General features: G+C 39.7%; 3 protein-coding genes across 3 annotated transcripts; all 3 read right to left on the reverse strand.

The window, feature by feature from the left end:
• Window positions 1-4,845: 4,845 nt before the first annotated feature.
• LOC112233906 (natriuretic peptides A-like) lies at window positions 4,846-6,507 on the reverse strand. The gene is made up of 2 exons (XM_024401810.2): window positions 6,341-6,507; window positions 4,846-5,939 (listed from the first exon to the last, which is right to left on the reverse strand). The coding sequence occupies exons 1-2, from the start codon at window positions 6,464-6,466 to the stop codon at window positions 5,613-5,615; spliced, it is 453 nt and encodes a 150-aa protein (XP_024257578.1). The 5' UTR covers window positions 6,467-6,507; the 3' UTR covers window positions 4,846-5,612.
• Window positions 6,508-9,457: 2,950 nt separating this feature from the next.
• On the reverse strand, window positions 9,458-10,490 carry LOC112221385 (brain natriuretic peptide-like). The gene is made up of 3 exons (XM_024383537.2): window positions 10,282-10,490; window positions 9,843-10,137; window positions 9,458-9,658 (listed from the first exon to the last, which is right to left on the reverse strand). Exons 1-3 carry the CDS (start codon window positions 10,399-10,401, stop codon window positions 9,642-9,644), a joined length of 432 nt encoding a protein of 143 aa, XP_024239305.1. The 5' UTR covers window positions 10,402-10,490; the 3' UTR covers window positions 9,458-9,641.
• A 1,653-nt stretch (window positions 10,491-12,143) lies between these two features.
• LOC112221384 (ventricular natriuretic peptide-like) lies at window positions 12,144-13,825 on the reverse strand. The gene is made up of 3 exons (XM_024383536.2): window positions 13,632-13,825; window positions 13,098-13,407; window positions 12,144-12,575 (listed from the first exon to the last, which is right to left on the reverse strand). Exons 1-3 carry the CDS (start codon window positions 13,740-13,742, stop codon window positions 12,547-12,549), a joined length of 450 nt encoding a protein of 149 aa, XP_024239304.1. The 5' UTR covers window positions 13,743-13,825; the 3' UTR covers window positions 12,144-12,546.
• Between the last annotated feature and the right edge of the window lie 7,177 nt (window positions 13,826-21,002).

The following is a 21,002-nucleotide window of genomic DNA, read 5'->3' on the forward strand; positions in this document are numbered from 1 at the left end:
TATCTTTGCAGTTTGGGAAACCTTAGAGTGTTTTCTTTCCAAAGCTCCCAATTATATGCATAGTCGAGCATCTTTTCGTGACAAAATATTGCGCTTAAAACGGGCACGTTTTTTTATCCATAAATTAAAAGAGCGCCCCCTATATCCAAGAAGTTAACCAGAACCATGCATAATGCACATTCACTGACTAACTTCTTGTCGCAGGCATTAGGCTATAGAAAATGAACACAGGTCTCATAAACAATCTCTCAAGCACAAGCCCACGTGCTGCTGAGTAACCAGCTAATATTTATATTTTCAAGTTTAGCCAACTTGGGTCTATTTCCTAGCTAACAGGGCAGAACAGTTGAATTGTTATGAACACACTCTTCTGGCCTTCTCCAACTATTTGAACAGCATGTTAGCCTGTCCACTTTGTTCTGATGTTGAAATCAAGTGGTCTACCTTTTTTCTCAGAATGAAAACGAGTTGACAATTCTTTATATAATTGTGTTTACGCTTATTGCACATTTATAAAACAGACTAGACGGTATAACAATCTTTGCAGGGCCGGCCCTGGCAGTGTTGCCGCCTTAGTTGCGACAACAAAAATGCCGTCCATCCATGTGGTAGGACAACTGTTTGTAAAACAGGCGGTTGTATTGGTTTTATTCGTCCTGATACCTGTGACCGATCAATTTGTCTATTTAAGCTCTGAATATCAGCTACCCAACTTCATCAGGAGGAGTTATCCTGAGCCCATTTGCAACGTGTTTACACAGCGGGAATACAGAAGTATTTTATTTTTTTCGCTATGATCAGCTCATCAAAAAATTTACTTATAGAAACTTGAAACAACTGATCGAGACAATTTAGCCCACGGGATACAACTCCTGAACAGCAGTTGTGTGTAGCCTGATTGTCCATTCCATATTGTCAACTTTATTTTGACCTGTCCTGTTTTTAGGATATGTTGTTAACATGTCAGTGCATTTTTTATTTGATTGTGCGCCATTTAGGTTAGGCTATTTGAACCTGAATGATGTAAAAAGTCTGTCTCATTACATTGTCATATATTTTATCTCCAGCCTGTATGCTAAAGAAAAGGCCACATACTCTTTCTACCAAGTCTGCTACATGATTTGTTAGATCATTTTTTGGGATGGAATGTTGGTGGAGTACCGCAGCGTTGCGGCTGTCCAACTGCACCCTGGATGCTGGGAATGGAAGATAGATATTTTGCGTCCCTGCCTTCGACAAAGTGGATACTGCTAATCACAGGGCGGCATCAGCGCTCACCTAAACAGTGGCGTGTATTCATGGATGCCAAGGGAAGCCAGAATTCCTCCAAAAATGTATAATTTTCCTTCAATTTGCAAGAGGCTGAATGTATCTTGCAGACCCACTAGCTCCAGGTCATCTGCAAGTCCATGCTAGGTAAAGCTCTGCCTTATCTCAGTTCACTGGTCACGATGGCAACACCCACCCGTAGCACGCGCTCCAGCAGGTGTATCTCACTGATCATCCCTAAAGCCAACACCTAATTTGGCCGCCTTTCCTTCCAGTTCTCTGCTGTCTGTGACTGGAAGGAATTGCAAAAGTCGTTGAAGTTGGAGACTTTTATCTCCCTCACCAACTTTAAACATCTGCTATCTGAGCAGCTAACCGATCGCTGCAGCTGTACATAGTCCATAGGTAAATAGCCCACCCAATTTACCTACCTCATCCCAATACTGTTTTTATTTATTTACTTTTCTGCTCTTTTGCACACCAGTATCTCTACCTGCACATGACCATCTGATCATAATCTGCTAAATTGTAATTATTCGCCTACCTCCTCATGCCTTTTGCACACAATGTGTATAGACTCTTTAAAAAAAAAAAACTTATTTTTTTCTACTGTGTTATTGACTTGTTTATTGTTTACTCCATGTGTAACTCTGTGTTGCTGTCTGTTCACACTGCTATGCTTTATCTTGGCCAGGTCGCAGTTGTAAATGAGAACTTGTTCTCAACTAGCCTACCTGGTTAAATAAAGGTGAAATAAATAATAAATAAAAATCTCACAGGAGAAAGCATCCAAGCGAGCGAAACGGCGCCCCTCTGTCTCTCTATGTGTAAGCCATCTATTTGATGCTGTCTGGTCCAAACGAGTATGACATTGTAGCCGCCTGTAGCATTGAAGGCAAGGGAAGCCAGCGAGCATCTGGCCTCCCTTGAAAAAAAAGTCAAAAAGATTTGCCTATTAGAATATTTCAATTTTGGAGAATCTCTTATAAAATGGGTTAAAGTTTTATTTATATATATATATACACACACCTAGGGGTACTATATATATATATATATTGAGCACGTCCAGGAATGGCTGAAGAATTACAACATTTACCTAGAACTAACACTGCAGATAGCAATACTGGGTGATTTCAAAAGTCATAGTCAATCGATCAATCGATCAATAATATAATATATATTTTTTCTACAATAATTATCTTTAATTTACAATCTGTAGAAGCTACTGTATGAGAATAGAAAGGTTCAGGACTTCTGTGAAGCATCACAGCACAGTTGAAAAATATATGGCAAACAGAAATTCAAAATGGATGGTGTTAAGAGATAGATGGGAGGGGTTGAATGGAGCTGAATGGTGGGACTAATAACAACAAGATAACCAATGTAAAACATACGGGGTCTGTAAAATGTATATAGGTTCAGAAATGTAGTGAAATAACAGTTACAAATAGAAATCAAACTGGATGGACATCAGAAATAGAGGAAAGACTAAAAACAAACTAAGCATTCATTCAAACAGCACTTTACTGCGTGTGCCACCATCTCTTAGCAATGCTTGAATTATAGCGCTGTTTATGACTTCAATCCTATGAACTCCCGAGATTAGGCTGGCAATACTAAAGTGCCCATAAGAACATCCAATAATCAAAGGTATATGAAATACAAATGGTACTGAGAGAAATAGTCAACACGTCATCATTCCTATAATAACTACAACCTAAAACTTCTTAATTGGGAATATTGAAGACTCATGTTAAAAGGAACCACCTGCTTTCATATGTTCTCCTGTTCTGAGCAAGGAACTTAAACGTTAGCTTTTTTACATGGCACATATTGCACTTTTACTTCTCCAACATTGTGTTTGCATTATTTAAACTAAATTGAACATGTTTCATTATATATTTGAGACTAAATAGATTTGATTTATGTATTGTAATAATGAAACAGCAGGGAGCTAGCTCGAAGACCAGCGTTTATAAATCCAGGGTCGTTACAGTATTATATTAAGTTCAAATAAAAGTGTTCATTGTTCATTCAATATTGTTGTAATTGTCATTATTACAAATATATATATATATATATATATAATATACATATTATATATATATATATAATATACATATTTTTATAATATACATATTTCACCTACATATTTTATATATATATATATATAATATATATATATGTATATTTTAATTGGTCGATTCATCGGTATTGGCTTTTTTTGGTCCTCCAATAATCTATCAGCGTTGAAAAAAATCGTAATCGGTATATATATATATATATATCCCAAAAATATGGGGGATTGCAAATGATGCAGACAATTACATTGATGGAAGCAACAATCTATCCGCAATATTAAAGCTGATCCACCCCTTAAAATAATAATAATTCATACATTGTTGTGCCCATGAGATGATGGAAATTCAATACGTAGCTAGATGTAGAAGGCTAATGTTAACCAGCTAACGTTGCTCATGAATGGAAGTTAGGCTAGCGAGCAAGCATTTTAGCCAGGTGGCCAAGGACAACAAAAAATAAAATCGTGTACTGTATGACAGAGTGATAGACCGTTTCGTCAACATGAAGGAGAGAATGGCGGCATTGGCGTTTCTCTACAAGTAGGGTGAGTCAAACATGTTTCTACTTACACGAACGTACACACACACTGGTCATTTACCCCCAGTGATTATACCCAAGCACCGCTACTGCACCGCACCTAAAAAGCCCATATGCCACTGGTTAAGAAAAATGGTCAGAATTATGAGGTTGTTGGAGGTGCGTCTTGGTCAGTTTAGCTCAGAAAATGCTGCCCTTGTAAATCCTGCCTAATGAGGGGGCTGGCGTCTTGTCTTGTGCAGAAATTGTGCTACCGTTACTTCGTACCACAATGCTGCTCGCGACAAACTGAGCATTCATTTTCCAGAATCAATGTTCATTGGTACTCTTGTTTTAGCAGCGTCTGCACTGCGCGAAATTTGAGTAGTTGATACATAAAAAGGGTATTGGGAGAAAGGTGCATTTACCCTCTATCATTCTTCTGTTTTCTTGCGTACAGACAATTGGAATATCTCGCAAAACCATAACTTCAAATTAATTCGATATATCGGCCAGCCATAATTTAGGGAGTTGTTCCGTAGGGGGCCCTCCATAAATCGGAGAATTCTGCATTTTTGAAACACCTGAAATGGATTTTTCCTGCAATCTAGAGCTATAATCATTATGCCTAATTCTATGTTTAAAAAAATCTGCATAAGGTTATCTATTAAGCATATCTCATTACCTGTTCAATTTTCATTTATTCTTTAGAAATGTTATGCCGTAGGAGTTTTGTACAACATCCACACTGGTATATAGTATCATGTCCTAATAATTAAAGCAAATTTTGTATTTTCTAAAGTCTAGGAACCTTAGCAGGCATGCCAGCTAAGATAGTTAGACAAGTTACACTAACTTCATTGATAGCCTGAAATGGCTTGGTGGCTAGTTATGAGAATGGGAACGTATCTAGCTGGCAAGCTAAAGCCAACTTCATAACATTGATAGGTATCTAGTATTATAGAGAAACAACAACAATTATTATTATGTTTTTATTCGTCAAGAAATAATCAATTGGCTACATACATAGCTTGATCAAATGAATTTACAAAACATACCTCCTGCTAGTCTTGCACATCACCAACGCTGTGTGTCACTACACCCTCTCTCCTCCTCCACTGACAATACTGTCGGCATGCATTAGAGGGGTGGGTACCCTTTGACTGGCCCAGTCAATGTGCCTCTATGATTTCAATTGTTAAAGGTCAAATCATTTCTGGGTAACAATTAAGTACCTTACAGTGATTGTTTGTTTTAAATTAAAATGGTAGAAAATAAACAAAAATAGCCTCTTAGAAAAGATACATTTCTCAAGCAATAATTTTGTTGGGACTGTCTGGGAGTGGTCTGAGTGGGGAGGTGAAATCTGAAAATGTGCTGTTATTGGCAAGGATGTTCGGAACGCTCTCATTGGTATATTAACCAATTTACCGTATGTGGCATTACCATGGAAGGCTAAAACTCCATCCCACCAAAACAGGCTGAAATTTCAGGCAGTCTTTTCAAACAGCTCTTACACTAAAGGGGCATTATCATAATTTTCATTTATTTCAGAGTATTATTCCAACCTCAGTGAGAGAAAAATATATATATAAAGCCCTGGAAAATAAAATGTTTGACTGCACTGGGTCTGTAAGTTGTTTTAGTTGATTATAAGTTGACATCTTAAGAGGGGGGGGGGTCTCATCTTTTCAAGTTAAAACACCTACATGTGTTTTTCTGTGTACTGTATATACATCAACTGACTAGCTACGTCTTTTAGGACTGCAGCCTAAACCGCTCGAGGTCCCGATGCGGTCCATCCTGGCTCCGAAGCACCCAGACACAGCTTTACTCCTGGTGGCCATGAGCAGGTCCTGCAGCCGGCTCCTTTGACTCTGGGCCCTGCTGTAGCTCTCGTCTGCAGCTAGCTCCCGGACGTCTGAGAGCCTCTGTGGGGCCTCTGGGGCCCTGTCCCACTCTGGGCTAGCCTTACTGTGTTCAGGCTCTGGGTTGGGGCCCTCGTAGTCCACTGCAGGGTCATCTGCTGTGGCCACTGCAGCCAAGGTCTCCTCGAATCGCTCCAGTAGATTCTGTAGAACAGGAAATTTATGTGGACATGTCATGATGTTTCATTACTTGATGTAGTTACAGTATCCTGGGCACTGTTAGAGCCATCTATCACAGACAAGCCATTTCCTTAATCCATTGACATAAAGGCTGTAAAAAAAAAACTATAATTTTTAACTTCAAATACAAAAAAAACATTCCAAGATAACTCTAGATACTGTACACAAAAGACAGTTTTGAAAAGCGCATATTAGGTCAGACATTTTCTTTCTGACTAGCTGTTATTACATCACAAAAGTTGCCAAACACCTCGGGGGCCACCATCCATCAATTGAATCCAACACAACTTTATTATAAAGTCTCCCAGGGACAATAAATCAATGTACCCTACCTACATCAACTGAGACGACTAGTAACTACCTACCTTCAATTGGGCCAAGTCGCTCTCAGGGTATGGTCTGCCCAACACATGGGCCGCCACCAGCGTCTGTTGACAAAGCAGGAGCAGAAGTCCCCATGAGACGGCAGTCCTCACCATGCTTGATTCCATTTAGGCTGTGGTTTGTTAGTGCTAAGGCAAGTTGTTAGCCAGGCCTTCTCTTAAATAGACAAAACACACACGCTCACACACACATACAGAGGAGACGGTCTGGTGTCAGTGGCTCATCATTTTGTGGATTGTCTGAAGTGCATTCCGACACCTCTGTCTGATAAGGCTGCTAGTAAAATGTAATTTTAAGTGGCGGCTGGGTGATGGCTGATATGTGTGTGTGTGTTGATACTCATGGTAGGTCTTTGGGGCCTGAGCTCAGACATGGCGTGCTTTGCCGGGAATGCATCCGCCACACAAATAATTGGAATTGCTCTCGCTCCAAACTCTGACTATACCACAGTGGGTTAAAAGCATGTTCTGCTGCTCTATATATAGAAGGCAAAAAAACGGTTTATGAATGGAACCTCTTTCCAGGTTAGAATAGTATACTGTTTTAGGCTTTAGTACATTTGTATTGCATTCATACTGGCCGACTTGTCAAAAAAAATGTACATAGAGACATCAGAAGACATAATGACAATGCAAACATGCACTATAAATAGGTACATGTTAGGTATAGTCATAGAAAGCCTGTAAGTACCATCTCATTGAACGTTCTATAACCTTTAGCTATATGGTGTACAATCCACAACTTCAAATTAAACGGAGGAAACACTGACGATGGCTTAGTTAAGAATGGTTCGAGCATCCTTAAAAAACAGTTACATCTCTTCATTTGAGTGTGTGGACCCCCTTCATGGAGTATTCATCTTGCATGGTCCAAAAGAGAGAGGCCATAATGACTTCATTCACCTTGAGTGGTGGCATTTGAGTCACTCATCAATACGCTACTTGTGAATAAGTCATGTTATGACAACGGTTTCCAGCCCCTCCTATCAGTATTAACGTAAAGCATGTGAATGATCTGTTAAGGTGACGTTTGTTGGACATTGGCTGATATATGGATGACAATCTTGGGTGCTCCGTTTTAAAAATGTATTTAACCTTTATTAAACTAGGCAAGTCAGTTAAGAACAAATTCTCATTTACAATGACGGCCTAAGAACAGTGGGTTAACTGCCTTGTTCAGGGGCAGAATGACAGATTTTTACCTTGTCAGCTCGGTTTCAATCTAGCATCCTTTCGGTTACTGGCCAAACACTAACCACTAGGCTGCCTGCCGCCCCATATAAGACTCCATATAAGAAGGCAAGACCTTATCTCATGTCCTATCCAAATCGATAACCCTCATGACTCATAAAGTGATTTGAATTTTTGGCATTACTGTGAAGATACGTCATTCGTTCCTAAAACGTAACGCTGCCTTATCACTGGACAGCATACAGTAACTAAGCCCGGGTCAGGTTATCAGTAACGATGACCCACACCACTTGGTACAATGTTGAGATAAAGTGTGCATTTCCGGAAGGTCTGAACTGGGCAGAGTCCAGGAATGGTCGACAGTGTGAATCATATAATAATTGAACCATATAAAGCTATATGTCTAAAATGCACTAAATATACAAAAGTACAGTACCAGTCAAAAGTTTGGACACCTACTCATTCAAGGTTTTTATTTTATTTTTCTAAAATACCCCATTGAACACCTTTGGGGTGAATTGGACATCAAAACTAACTCTGGGTCTTCCTTTCCTGTGGCGGCCGTCATGAGAGCCAAATTCATCATAGAGCTTGATGGTTTTCTTAAACATTTTTATTTTACCATTATTTCACCAGGTAAGTTACCTTGTCACAACTCAACTGATTGGCTTAAATGCATTAAGAAGGAAAGAAATTCCACAAATTAACGTTTAACAAGACACACCTGTTAATTGAAATGCATTCCAGGTGACTACCTCATGAAGCTGGTTGAGAGAATGCCAAGAATGTGCAAAGCTGTCATCAAGGCAAAAGGTGGCTACTTTGAAGAATTTCAAATATAAAATATCTTTTGATTTAACACCTTTTTTTGGGTTACTACGTGATTCCATATGTGTTATTTCAACATTTTGATCTCTTCACTATTATTCTACAATGTAGAAAATAGTAAAAAATAAAGAAACCTTTGAATGAGTAAGTGCCCAAACTTTTGACTGGTACTGTATGTGGACACCCCTTCAAATTAGTGGATTCGGCTATTTCAGCCACACTCGTTGCTGACAGGTGTATAAAATTGAGCACACAGCCATGCAATCTCCATAGACAAACATTGGCAGTATAATGGCATTACTGAAGAGCTCAGTGAATTTCAACGTGGCACCGTCATAGGATTCAAACTTTCCAACAAATCAGTTTGTAACATTTCTGCCCTACCAGAGCTGCCCTGGTCAACTGTAAGTGCTGTTATTGTGAATTGGAAACGTCTAGGAGCAACAACGGCTCAGCCACGAAGTGGTATACTCCACAAGCTTACAGAATGGGACTGCTGAGTGCTGAAGCGCGTATCGTTTAAAAATCACCTGTCCTCGTTAGCATCACTCAATACCGAGTTCCAAACTGTCTCTGGAAGCAACGTCCGCACATGATTTTGGAATAAGATGTTCAATGAGCAGGTGTCCACATACTTTTAGTCATGTAGTGTACATCTGGACTGTTTCGCAGAATGGTAGCCTATTCGGAACATTCTCTCTCCTTAGTGCTGAAATAACAGTAGCTTTGAGTTTTATTCCTTGTGATTTTACTTTGCGCCAAGTAGTTTTTCTTTGCTTCTCTCGTAATGTATTGTTCTGTGAGGGTTTATTGTTTTGTGAGGGTCACTCTGTAGCCTAAGGGTCTGTTGTGAGTTAGTTAGTATGCTATGGTTATGTCATCCCAATTGATACATGCACCTGACTCAATTTGGCGTATGATAGATCTATGAACGCGACCCCAAGGTTTAGGCAAACTTCACATCTTGTTATTTTCCTCATTGAATATTCAGCCTGAGCTTATAATGACTAAGGCATTCTGTCATTTGCAATAATACATTTTTCTTAATGGATGACAATAAAGTAACCAGTCAAAACAATGTTTTATGCGCAGTTGTAAACATTTATTGTACACCATGACACCATCTTAAATCAGTTCAAATAAATATATTGTCAATAAACAAAGTTCAATAAATATAATCAAATAAATAGGTAGCCCATAGCCTATAAATAAGAATACCATTTGGTAAGTAATGACGTTGCTGTTCCAGGTTATGTGTAAGACTTCATCTTGTCTTTGCATCTGAAAATAGACAAAACAAGATATTAACCAACATAAGTTTGTTTCTCAACATTAGAACTCTCACAATGGATATCAGACAACTTATACACACTGTTTTAGAGTGAACTACTTGGACACTATTTGGTTAAGAGACTGTATCTGATGCACAGTAGCCTATACCATCTCAACCTGAACTAAAACTCACTGTATTTGCCAACCGTGGTGCATCCAAGAGAGCTCATTGAGCCGATTCGGTCCATCCTTCGCCCGAAGCAGCCCGAGTATCTCTTTGATCTTGAATCGTTTCGGACAGTTTTCAGGTCCCGAGCTGACAGGAAGTCTCTTGTGGCGGCTTTGTCCGGTCTTGTTTGTGGTTGCTCTCTCTCATCCTCTGCAACCATTGCCATGTCTTCAGGAGTGACATCATCCAACTTTTCTGTGGAGACTCGCTCAACCTCACTCAGCTCAGGAACGGACTTTTGAAGTCGGTGGAGAAGTACCTGCAATGTCAAAAACAAGTTTGAACAAACAGTTTTAATGATACCCTTGGGCTTCAACGTCTAGGGATTATAAACTACTTCATATGTCTGGAACAAGACCTCCCTCAAAAGTAAATATGGCTGTATAGCCTAAAAGGGACTCACATTTAAGACCTCCATGTCATCATTGGTCAGTAACCCATTGTAGACAGGATACGCGCTGCTCAGCGGCAGATTTAAGAACAGGAGAACAAGGCCAAAAAGAGGACTGTTGGAGAGCTGCATTGTTCTCTTTCTTCTTCAGCGAAGTTGAAGTTGTGTGTAAAGCTTATTTTCCTTGCAATTCAAATGTCGTTGTTTCTACACACCTACGCCAGGGTATTTTATATCTAGTCTGACCCGCACAGTTATGCAAAGAATTGGTGTTGCATGCCGACACCTGATTGTGATAACACTAGCTGTCGGAAATGACTCCTTTTAAAGCATTGTCTTCCTAGATAAATGGGGCATACCCATGACCTAGTCAGTTCAATCCTTTGTTTGGAAACATACGTTCATAGATTGGCTTGCATATTGTAAGAGATTTTTCACATTGAGTAGCCTACTGAAAGTCATAGGCTAAGCCTTGCCAACAGTGGGCCGCTGTCTAGCATTGAGGACAGACCTTGTGCCTTGTTTAATGTTAGACTTCTAAAAGTGTCGATATATTAATTATTAAGTAATTATCAAGTTCTCACTTAACCACGTCCCACTGAGCACAAACTGGTTGAGTCAATTTAATTTGTCAATGTATCGTGACAATGTTAGATTTGAAACGTAATCCACTATTAGAAACAAAAACAATAGGCTGGGCAACACCTACTGCAGAATTGGTCTATCTTCACGTACTCTTTGGTCTCCCATCTACGGTTTTAACCAAGCCCAGCCCACTTAGGTAGGACATGTATCACTGACTATTACCGATGTGCTATCTTGAGAATGATTGTTGAGAGACATCCTCTTAAAAAATGAAATAGAGTCACTGTTGCTGTCAAAGTCATTCCAAAGGGTGGGCTTATTAACAGAGCAAGTGAAACATGACCAAAATGTATCCATCATCAATGATACTATTTAGGCCTAATATAGCATTTGCAAAGTCATCAACATCAATTGTTTGAATTCAATCCAGAATTCAAGACTTCAAATGTAATGATGTTTAGAGATAATGAATTGTGTTTGGTTGTCGATGCAACCAAATATCAACATTTGAAGGAGATGTATCTTCTGTTTGGATAGTTCCATCTGTGCCACAGACCTAGACTGGCTTTTATTCCAGTTAGACTACAAATAAAACAATGTATATGTTGGATTCACATAATCATCTCAACCTGTGTGTGTGTGTGTGTGTGTGTGTGTGTGTGTGTGTGTGTGTGTGTGTGTGTGTGTGTGTGTGTGTGTGTGTGTGTGTGTTTGTGTGTCTAAGGTGGTGTGTGTGTGTTTGTCTATGGTGGGGTGTGTGCTGGGCCCTGGGGTAATGCTCTCTCTACAGACCTGCCATATAGATTTTAATGTTGCCAGTTTGATTTTTTTTAAATTGTGCTATATCGATGTGGAATATAGGCTACTGCATCTGCCACATTCTTGTTCCTGAACTTACATTGACTTTTGTAGAGTGTCAATAACTTTCTTTTTTATAATAAACAACGGGAGTCTTTCTAATGTTCTGGTCCAATGTCAAAAGTTGAGTTTATGATGAGAACAAATTCATTAACGGTGTCATATTACTTGTCTACAAGAATGCTAAATATTGTTGATAATTCGTTGTAATTTCTTATAATAATCCTCATATTATTTGGACCTAATGTGCTGGCATTGCAGAGCTGGTTTAGTCCATAAACTATTTGAATTGCAGTAGTTCATTGTCAGTATGACTTGAATTTCTCTCATTGTCTTTCTCTCTGTGCAACAACTAGCCTAATGTGACAACTGGTAGGCTATAATGTCTTGAATTCATAATAAATATATGTTGATGACAAGAAAACAAAGTGTTCTATTCTAATAGTTTATTATAAATAATACCATGTCCAATCCAAACATCATCAAACATATACATTGATTTTATACACACAAGTGAACAAAACTGTACAGGCGTCCAACATAACAAATGCATTATATTGGCTATTTCTGGAGTGCAATTAGCAATCATATATTCCTTTTTCATAGTAGAAATCAAATGTGCATATGTCTAATTCTCACTGACCAAGCCAACACTGAAATTAAGAGATTAAATTTTGTATGTTTTAATATCAAAATGATTTAATATACGTTAGTTTATCAAATATATTATTTGACAGAAAAAAATGAATTCTCCATAATAGGAAGGAGATTTCCACAGAGGTCAGACATGACGCAGTTTCGTGATGTCCATGAATGGGTAGCCTCCATTGTTCTTCAGTTCCCAAATATTCTCTTCTTGTTACCTGCAAATACAAATGAAAAGAATATAATGATCACTGTTTAATTCATTTTTAGTGGTTATATCATTAGCCAAACATCACCAAGCATACGTTCAAGTCATATAGCCTTAAATTGTAATATAAAGGACTTAATATTGATGCGTGTGTGATCTTGTAACAACCTTTATATTCTATTAAACAATAGGCAGAGCAATCCGTAAAATCTATTCTGTGCGCGTAAAACCAATACATTGTATGTATACATTTTAGCAGCAAATTAGGCCCTATGTACTTTTTCCACACAAAGGCTGTGTTCAGACAGGCAGCCCAATTCTGATCTTTTTTTTAAACTAATTGGCCTTTTGGGTTGAATCAGATCAGTGCTGAAAAAGATCTGATGTGAAAAGGTCTGATGTTATTGGTCAAAATACCAATTACTGGAAACAAGATTAGGGCTGACTGTCTAAATCGTAGCCTACTACATTCTTGAGCAGATATGTATTTTTTTAAGGCATTCCACTCAAGTTATTGCCGTAAAAGATGTACCAGTCTTGACGTTATTGCACCCCAGTCCGCTCCACGAGCCGATTCTCTCAATCCGATTACCGAAACAGCTGTTGAACGATTTGGCCGTTTTTGTCAAACCGATGAGATCTTTCAGGCGTGACACCACAGGGCTTTCAGGGGCAATTCTGTTGGGTGCGTTCATGGTCATTCTCTCTTCCTGCCCCCGGATCGCCGTGGGTGAGTACTCAATGTCCTCCATCTCAGCTGTGTCCACATCCTCAGACTCAGATGGATAAGCGTAATTTTCCTCGTTAACGGTCAACTTGTCCTCGAGCCGCTGGATCAGATCCTATAAGTGAACAAATGGCATGTATTAATGTCACACGGTCATAACACATTACTTTGAAAGGTGATTATAATAGAACTTATAAATGCTATAGAATATATGCTCTATGTCACCTAGTTAAAAGTTGTTGTAAGTCTACAGAAATTAAACAATTCTAAGAACTCAAATGTACTTGATTTTCTATGTTATGTTTCTGAGCTGGTTCTTACTGTAGTAGGGTGTCTTACCTTCAGATTTTCCAACTCTTGAAGATTCCGACTGGCATATGGAGTTCCACAGCTCACACTGAGTGTCGTTATTAATACGATATATCCAAGGAAAATATGCAATTTCGCCATTCCAAAAATGAACCCCCCACTGTCTTTTTGAGGCGTCTCAGATATCCCTTTCAGTGTTTTAATGACGGGATGTCCAGGTCGCCTTTTTATATAGAGCGCAGTGGTTTGGACAGTAGGCCTACTTATGAAGGACTGCATGTTATGACAGAATTCAGCTTGACATTCCGTTGCCTTGACAGTAAGTGATAAGGGAGCCTGGTTGTGTGCGGCACCCGGACCGACTTCCTTTTAAGATAAGATTTAGTTTGGACCATTATTTGGACTGGAGATGCTTATGCGCTCTAGAATCAATCGTAGACTAAGTATTCGGTGTTGTGTTGGTGATTGGTGAGAAGGAGGTTGCAATAGGCTTCTCATCGCTATATGGTATCGCTTGTTGAGTTTAAAGCTCTGATCAAGGAAATGTTGATGACCATTGTGATTGTTTTCTATGTATTGTGTGCTCTTTGTATGTACACAATGATGTTTAAGCCTTGAGACAACTGAGACATGGATTGTGTATGTGTGCCATTCAGAGGGTGAATGGGCAAGACAAAAGAATAAAGTGTCTTTGAACGGGGTATGTGGTAGTAGGTACCAGGCACACTTGTTTGTTTCAAGAACTGCAACGCTACTGGGTTTTTTATTCTCAGCAGTTTTCTGTGTGTATCAAGAATGGTCCACCACCCAAAGGACATCCAGCCAACTTGACATAACAGTGGGAAGCATTCGAAGTCAACATGGGCCAGCATTCCTGTGCAACGCTTTTGACACCTTGTAGAGTCCACGCCTCTACGAATTGAGGCTGTTCTGAGGGCAAAAGGACAGGTGCAACTCAATATTAGGAAGGTATTCTTAATGTTGTGTAATGTACACTGTGTGTATATCTGGCACTAATAGTGGAATGATAGTGTTTCACAGTAGTACTTACCTGACAGTGTGGTGATTGGCGGCATCTGTTGTCAAACTAGGAAAGCGGTTCTGACTTTGTGGCTGTGTTATCTAGTGGAAATCGTTGTGTCATTTCCTGATTTCTAAAATTCTACACTGTTCAATTTAAATGTATGTGAGATTACAAGCACTGAATAATCTAGGGCAGGTATTCCAAAACTGGGGTACGCGCAATGCCGCCAAAGAAAAATGTGATTCACATAAGAAAATAAAAACATTTTAAAAAATACAGTCCATTTATATTTTCCATAAACATTTGGGTGAGTTTTTTTCTCACCTGAGTAGCCTCGTTTCACTGCCAAAAATAAAATTAAACCGTCTAGTGTTCAGCGAAATAACAACACAATGTCAAATACAGTTAGTCTAGTCAAATAATTAACATCCAATCACATTACTCTCATAAGATTTCCACTAACGGTCTGTATGTTGCCAAATGTAGCTGCTGCTCATTCTGTTTGCTCGAGAATGGATAAATGGTTAAAAAAGTAAGGCCCGTGTCCATAGAGACACATACCAGCTCTACTGGTAGTACTGCTTCTACCAGCAGTACTACACCTGCACCTGTCGAGGACACAAGTTGCTCTGCTTCCACGAGCACATCCAATGCTAGCATCAGTAATTCTACATTTGTTGTTAGCCCAGCTAGCATGGACACAGACAGTTGTAAATCTGATGCAGCCGAAGAGCTACTGCTCCCTTACCCGGGAAAGCCCCGAACGACAGACTACATTGATTTAGGGTTCACTTACACTACTGTTCAAAAGTTTGGGGTCACATAGAAATGTCCTTGTTTTTGAAAGAAAAGCAAATTTTTTGTCCATTAAAATAACATCAAATTGATCAGAAATACAGTGTAGACATTGTTAATGTTGTAAATAACAATTGTAGCTGGAAACGACAGATTTTTTATGGAATATCTAAAAAGGCTACAGAGGCCCATTATCAGCAACCATCACTCCTGCGTTCCAATGGCACATTGTGTTAGCTAATACAAGTTTATAATTTTAAAAGGCTAATTGATCATTAGAAAACCCTTTTGCAATGGTTAGCACAGCTGAAAACTGTTGTTCTGTTTAAAGAAGCAATAAAACTGTCCATTAGACTAGTTGAGTATCTGGATCATCAGCAGCATTCACCAGCAGCATACCACCCTGCATACCACTGCTGGCTTGCTTCTGAAGCTAAGCAGGGTTGGTCCTGGTCAATCCCTGGATGGGAGACCAGATCCTGCTGGAAGTGGTGTTGGAGGGCCAGTAGAAGGCACTCTTTGCTCTGGTCTAAAAAATATCTCAATGCCCCAGGGCAGTGATTGGAGACACTACCCTGTGTAGGGTGCTGTCTTTCGGATGAGATGTAAAACAGGTGTCCTGACTCTCTGAGGTCATTAAAGATCCCATGGCACTTATCGTAAGAGTAGGGGTGTTAACCCCGGTGTCCTGGCTGGGAGACTAAATTCCCAATCTATCCTTCAAACCAACACGGTCACCTAATAATCCCCAGTTTACAATTGGCTCATTCATCCCCCTCCTCTCCCCAGGTTGTTGCTGTAAATGAAAACGTGTTCTCAGTCAACCTACCTGGTAAAATAACGGAATAAAAATATGTATCTGCATTTGTTGGTTTGAATATAGACTCAAAATAGCCAGAAATAAATAACTTATTCTGAAACTCATCAGTCTATTCTTGTTCTGAGAAATGAAGGCTATTCCATGAGAGAAATTGCCAAGAAACTGAATATCTCGTACAATGCTCTGTACTACTCCCTTCACAGAACAGAGCAATCTGGCTTTAGCCAGAATAGAAAGAGGAGTGGGAGGCCCCGGTGCACAAGAGAACAAGTACATTAGAGTGTCTAGTTTGAGAAACAGACGCCTCACAAGTCCTCAACTGGCAGCTTCATTAAATAGTACCCGCAAAACACCAGTCTCAATGTCAACAGTGAAGAAGTGACTCCGGGATGCTGGCTTTCTAGGCAGAGTTGCAAAGAAAAAGACATATCTCAGACTGGCCAATAAAAAGAAAAGATTAAGATTGGCAAAAAAGAACACAGACACTGGACAGAGGAACTCTGCCTATAAGGCCAGCATCCCGGTGTCGCAATTACGCAGGTTCTTTCCCGAAACGGATGACACAAACAACTGGATTTGTTATCCCTTTCATTCCCTTCCTCCAGTCCACTTACCGATATCTGAACAAGAGATTTGAATCAAAGGTGCAATAAGTAGTTCTTTGGATATTGAATTTAATCAGAAGCCACTGACAGATTTCTCAGAGTATCTTGCCTTGGCAAATCGCGCTGTTAAGACCTTTGCAACCACGTACCTATGTGAGAGTGGATTCACGGCCCTCACTAGCATGAATACTAAATTCAGGCACAAACTGTGTGTGGAAAATGATGTAAGACTGAGACTCTCTCCAATACAACCCAACATTGCAGAGTTATGTGCATCCTTTCAAGCACACCCTTCTCATTAACCTGTGGTGAGTTATTCACAATTTCCGATGAACAAATACAGTTTTATATGTAAGATGGATAAATAAAGAGCAAAATTATGGATTATTATTATATTATTATTTGTGGCCTGGTCCTATAAGAGCTCTATCTCACTTCCCACGAGCTGGGTTGTGACAAAAAGTATGTTTAAGAAATGTATCATATAGTGTGTGTGTGTGTGTGTGTGTGTGTGTGTGTGTGTGTGTGTGTGTGTGTGTGTGTGTGTGTGTGTGTGTGGCAGGCCAACAATGACGGAAACATTTTTTTGAGAGTGTGCTGACCCTGGTGCTAGAGGGGGTACACAGCTGGAGGTTGAATGTTTGAAGGGGTACAGGACTATAAAAAGTTTGGGAACCACTGATGTAGGGAATTATTGTACCATCAAACTCATGTAAAATATATTTTCACCAACAAAAATATCGTTTTTATAGTTGTTTGAAGCTGATGGACCAAAACAAAAGTTACTTTCAGGTTTTGGTACACCAGCGTCAAACAACTTAAAACAGTTGTAAAAACTATATTTTTGTTTTATTTAAAATATTTGAATGGTACAATGAAACCCTACATGATGCTGTGCTTCTTTTCTCACATAAACTGAAATTAAGTAAACATTTCTGCAAGCAGGAAGTGAGCGATTTCCACTAGATAACACAGCTACAAAGTCAGAACCGCTTTCCCAGTTTGACAACAGATGTGGATCTCGCGGGAGAAATCAACGGTCAAATATCACAGCCAATCGCAACACTGGCGGGTAAGTAATACTGTCAAACGCTATCATTCCACTATTAACGCCAGACATATTATGGATATTCTCTGAAATTACAATGGACATTTTCCCCAAAATCATGTGTAACACCTTTAAATAAAAATGATATATGTTGGGAGTTATGATGAGGATGTTATAGAACGTGGATGGTCAACCCCCCCCATACACTCTCCTCACATACCTTAAGGGAACATTTCGGCATTTGCCGTATGGTTAATGAGAAAGTGCACATTGCAAATGTACGGTCCCTTACTAGACGTCCGAAAACGTTTTAAAATTCGCGGACGGCGTCGGGCCGAGCGGCAGGGCCGGACCTACCAGGAAGTCATCAAATGAACTTTGTCGGACATTCGGTTTCCGTTTCACAAAAATAATAAGATTTTGGTCATTTTCCACTGTCCCAGAATATCCCACAGGGGGCATAAGCAATCATATTGCTATCGGACAAAACATCACGATTCACGACGGGGCCTTATCTCGAAAACGGAAAATATTTGAAGCCGAAACTCGGTGAGCGTAGGTTTGGCATAATGGGCAGTTGGCCCCGAACAAGATGGCGTCCAGGCCTCAACGGTTTTTGAGTTATGGCCATTTATCTGGGATTAAAGGTCCAAAATGAAAATAGAGAAATTATTTTTCCACTTCATGTCAAAGTCAAGGAGCCTCCGGTGTCAATAAAAAAGAACCAGCCATTTATCTATCGTCATTTAAGAGAAATCGTACAATGACAGATTGGTGATGTTCACGGATAGGTGTTTTTTTTTTTTTTCAACGGTTACAGATCTAGTTGCAGGGTGTTCTTACGAATCTTTTTAAAGTGTGCTGCGGAGCTCTGCGAGATTTCTGTGATTTTCTATGATTTTCTGAAATAACACACACTCACTAAACCCTCTGTAAATAACTCAGTTCTTAACGTAAAGACTTAAAACTCAGGATTCTGTAAAGGCATACCCCAATCAGGATATGGGTTTATTTATAGCTTCCTGTGCCAACCGGAAGTGCCTTAAATGATGTCATAGTGGCAGTTTCAAGGGTTAAAAAGGTCAGATCTTTTCAAAACTTCATATGTGTGATTAGGCAATCCCCATAAACTGTAAGTCAGTCATTTCTCCCAACAGATGTCAAAGAAAAGCTCTCACACACACACACAGCAAGGATGGAGTGACAAAGTGCGGTGCTTAAAGACACAGAGAGCAGGCAATGGCATTACCATAATCCCTAGGCCGTGCCGAGTTCAACGAGATATCCCACTTGACCGTAGCTCGCTTGCATTTTACAACCATATTTTTATTTTTGGGTTACCAGGTGCCTATTTTAAACAGTCCATAAAGCACTCAGGGCGGCCCCCATGGATAGAGGGTCGTAGTAGGGTACTCCCATAGCGGGCATGGACAATAGGAGTCCCGGTAAATGCATTTACAACCATATTTTTATTTTTGGGTTACCAGTTGCACAACAACGCACGTGCATTTGCAATATGATTCTATAGTGAAAAAACACCACCAAATGGACATGATGAAATCAACACAACGAGTGATGGAAAGGAACAACTATCACTGCTCGGCCATCCTGTGTTCATCAGGCCAGTCAATTTAGCATTTTTGAGCATGTCAAATTTCATATGGTAAATGCCCATTGAACCATATTGCAAATGCACGTGCACTTGCAATATGATTGTATGTGAAAAGACATCACAAAATGGACAGGATGAAGTCAACACAACGAGCGATGGAAAGGAGCAACTATCACTGCCAGGCCATCCCGAGTTCATCTGGCCAGTCAATTTTGCATTTCTGCATGATTTTTGAGCATGTCAAATTTCATATGGTAAATGCCCATTGAACCATATTGCAAATGCACGTGCACTTGCAATATGATTGTATGTGAAAAGACATCACAAAATGGACAGGATGAAGTCAACACAACGAGCGATGGAAAGGAGCAACTATCACTGCCAGGCCATCCCGAGTTCATCTGGCCAGTCAATTTTGCATTTCTGCATGATTTTTGAGCATGTCAAATTTCATATGGTAAATGCCCATTGAACCATATTGCAAATGCACGTGCACTTGCAATATGATTGTATGTGAAAAGACATCACAAAATGGACAGGATGAAGTCAACACAACGAGCGATGGAAAGGAGCAACTATCACTGCCAGGCCATCCCGAGTTCATCTGGCCAGTCAATTTTGCATTTCTGCATGATTTTTGAGCATGTCAAATTTCATATGGTAAATGCCCATTGAACCATATTGCAAATGCACGTGCACTTGCAATATGATTGTATGTGAAAAGACATCACAAAATGGACAGGATGAAGTCAACACAACGAGCGATGGAAAGGAGCAACTATCACTGCCAGGCCATCCCGAGTTCATCTGGCCAGTCAATTTTGCATTTCTGCATGATTTTTGAGCATGTCAAATTTCATATGGTAAATGCCCATTGAACCATATTGCAAATGCACGTGCACTTGCAATATGATTGTATGTGAAAAGACATCACAAAATGGACAGGATGAAGTCAACACAACGAGCGATGGAAAGGAGCAACTATCACTGCCAGGCCATCCCGAGTTCATCTGGCCAGTCAATTTTGCATTTCTGCATGATTTTTGAGCATGTCAAATTTCATATGGTAAATGCCCATTGAACCATATTGCAAATGCACGTGCACTTGCAATATGATTGTATGTGAAAAGACATCACAAAATGGACAGGATGAAGTCAACACAACGAGCGATGGAAAGGAGCAACTATCACTGCCAGGCCATCCCGAGTTCATCTGGCCAGTCAATTTTGCATTTCTGCATGATTTTTGAGCATGTCAAATTTCATATGGTAAATGCCCATTGAACCATATTGCAAATGCACGTGCACTTGCAATATGATTGTATGTGAAAAGACATCACCAAATGGACATGATGAAATCAACACAACGAGTGATGGAAAGGAACAACTATCACTGCTCGGCCATCCTGTGTTCATCGGGGCAATCAATTTCACATTCCTGCAGCATTTTTATAGCATGACAAATTCGTGATGGTACCTGCCCATTGAACCATATTG

The sequence above is a fragment of the Oncorhynchus tshawytscha genome, linkage group LG22, assembly GCF_018296145.1.
Source record: "Oncorhynchus tshawytscha isolate Ot180627B linkage group LG22, Otsh_v2.0, whole genome shotgun sequence".
NCBI lineage: Eukaryota > Metazoa > Chordata > Actinopteri > Salmoniformes > Salmonidae > Oncorhynchus > Oncorhynchus tshawytscha.

What these genes read in the sequence shown, in the direction of transcription:
- LOC112233906 (XM_024401810.2), bottom strand. Translation starts at nt 6,466, where the DNA reads ATGGAATCAAGCATGGTGAGGACTGCCGTCTCATGGGGACTTCTGCTC. An exon ending in GCGACTTGGCCCAATTGAAG is followed by an intron (nt 5,940 to 6,340) that starts GTAGGTAGTTAC and finishes CCTGTTCTACAG; the next exon opens with AATCTACTGGAGCGATTCGA.
- LOC112221385 (XM_024383537.2), bottom strand. Translation starts at nt 10,401, where the DNA reads ATGCAGCTCTCCAACAGTCCTCTTTTTGGCCTTGTTCTCCTGTTCTTA. An exon ending in ATGACATGGAGGTCTTAAAT is followed by an intron (nt 10,138 to 10,281) that starts GTGAGTCCCTTT and finishes TTGACATTGCAG; the next exon opens with GTACTTCTCCACCGACTTCA.
- LOC112221384 (XM_024383536.2), bottom strand. Translation starts at nt 13,742, where the DNA reads ATGGCGAAATTGCATATTTTCCTTGGATATATCGTATTAATAACGACA. An exon ending in AAGAGTTGGAAAATCTGAAG is followed by an intron (nt 13,408 to 13,631) that starts GTAAGACACCCT and finishes GTTCACTTATAG; the next exon opens with GATCTGATCCAGCGGCTCGA. An exon ending in GTGCAATAACGTCAAGACTG is followed by an intron (nt 12,576 to 13,097) that starts GTACATCTTTTA and finishes TTGTATTTGCAG; the next exon opens with GTAACAAGAAGAGAATATTT.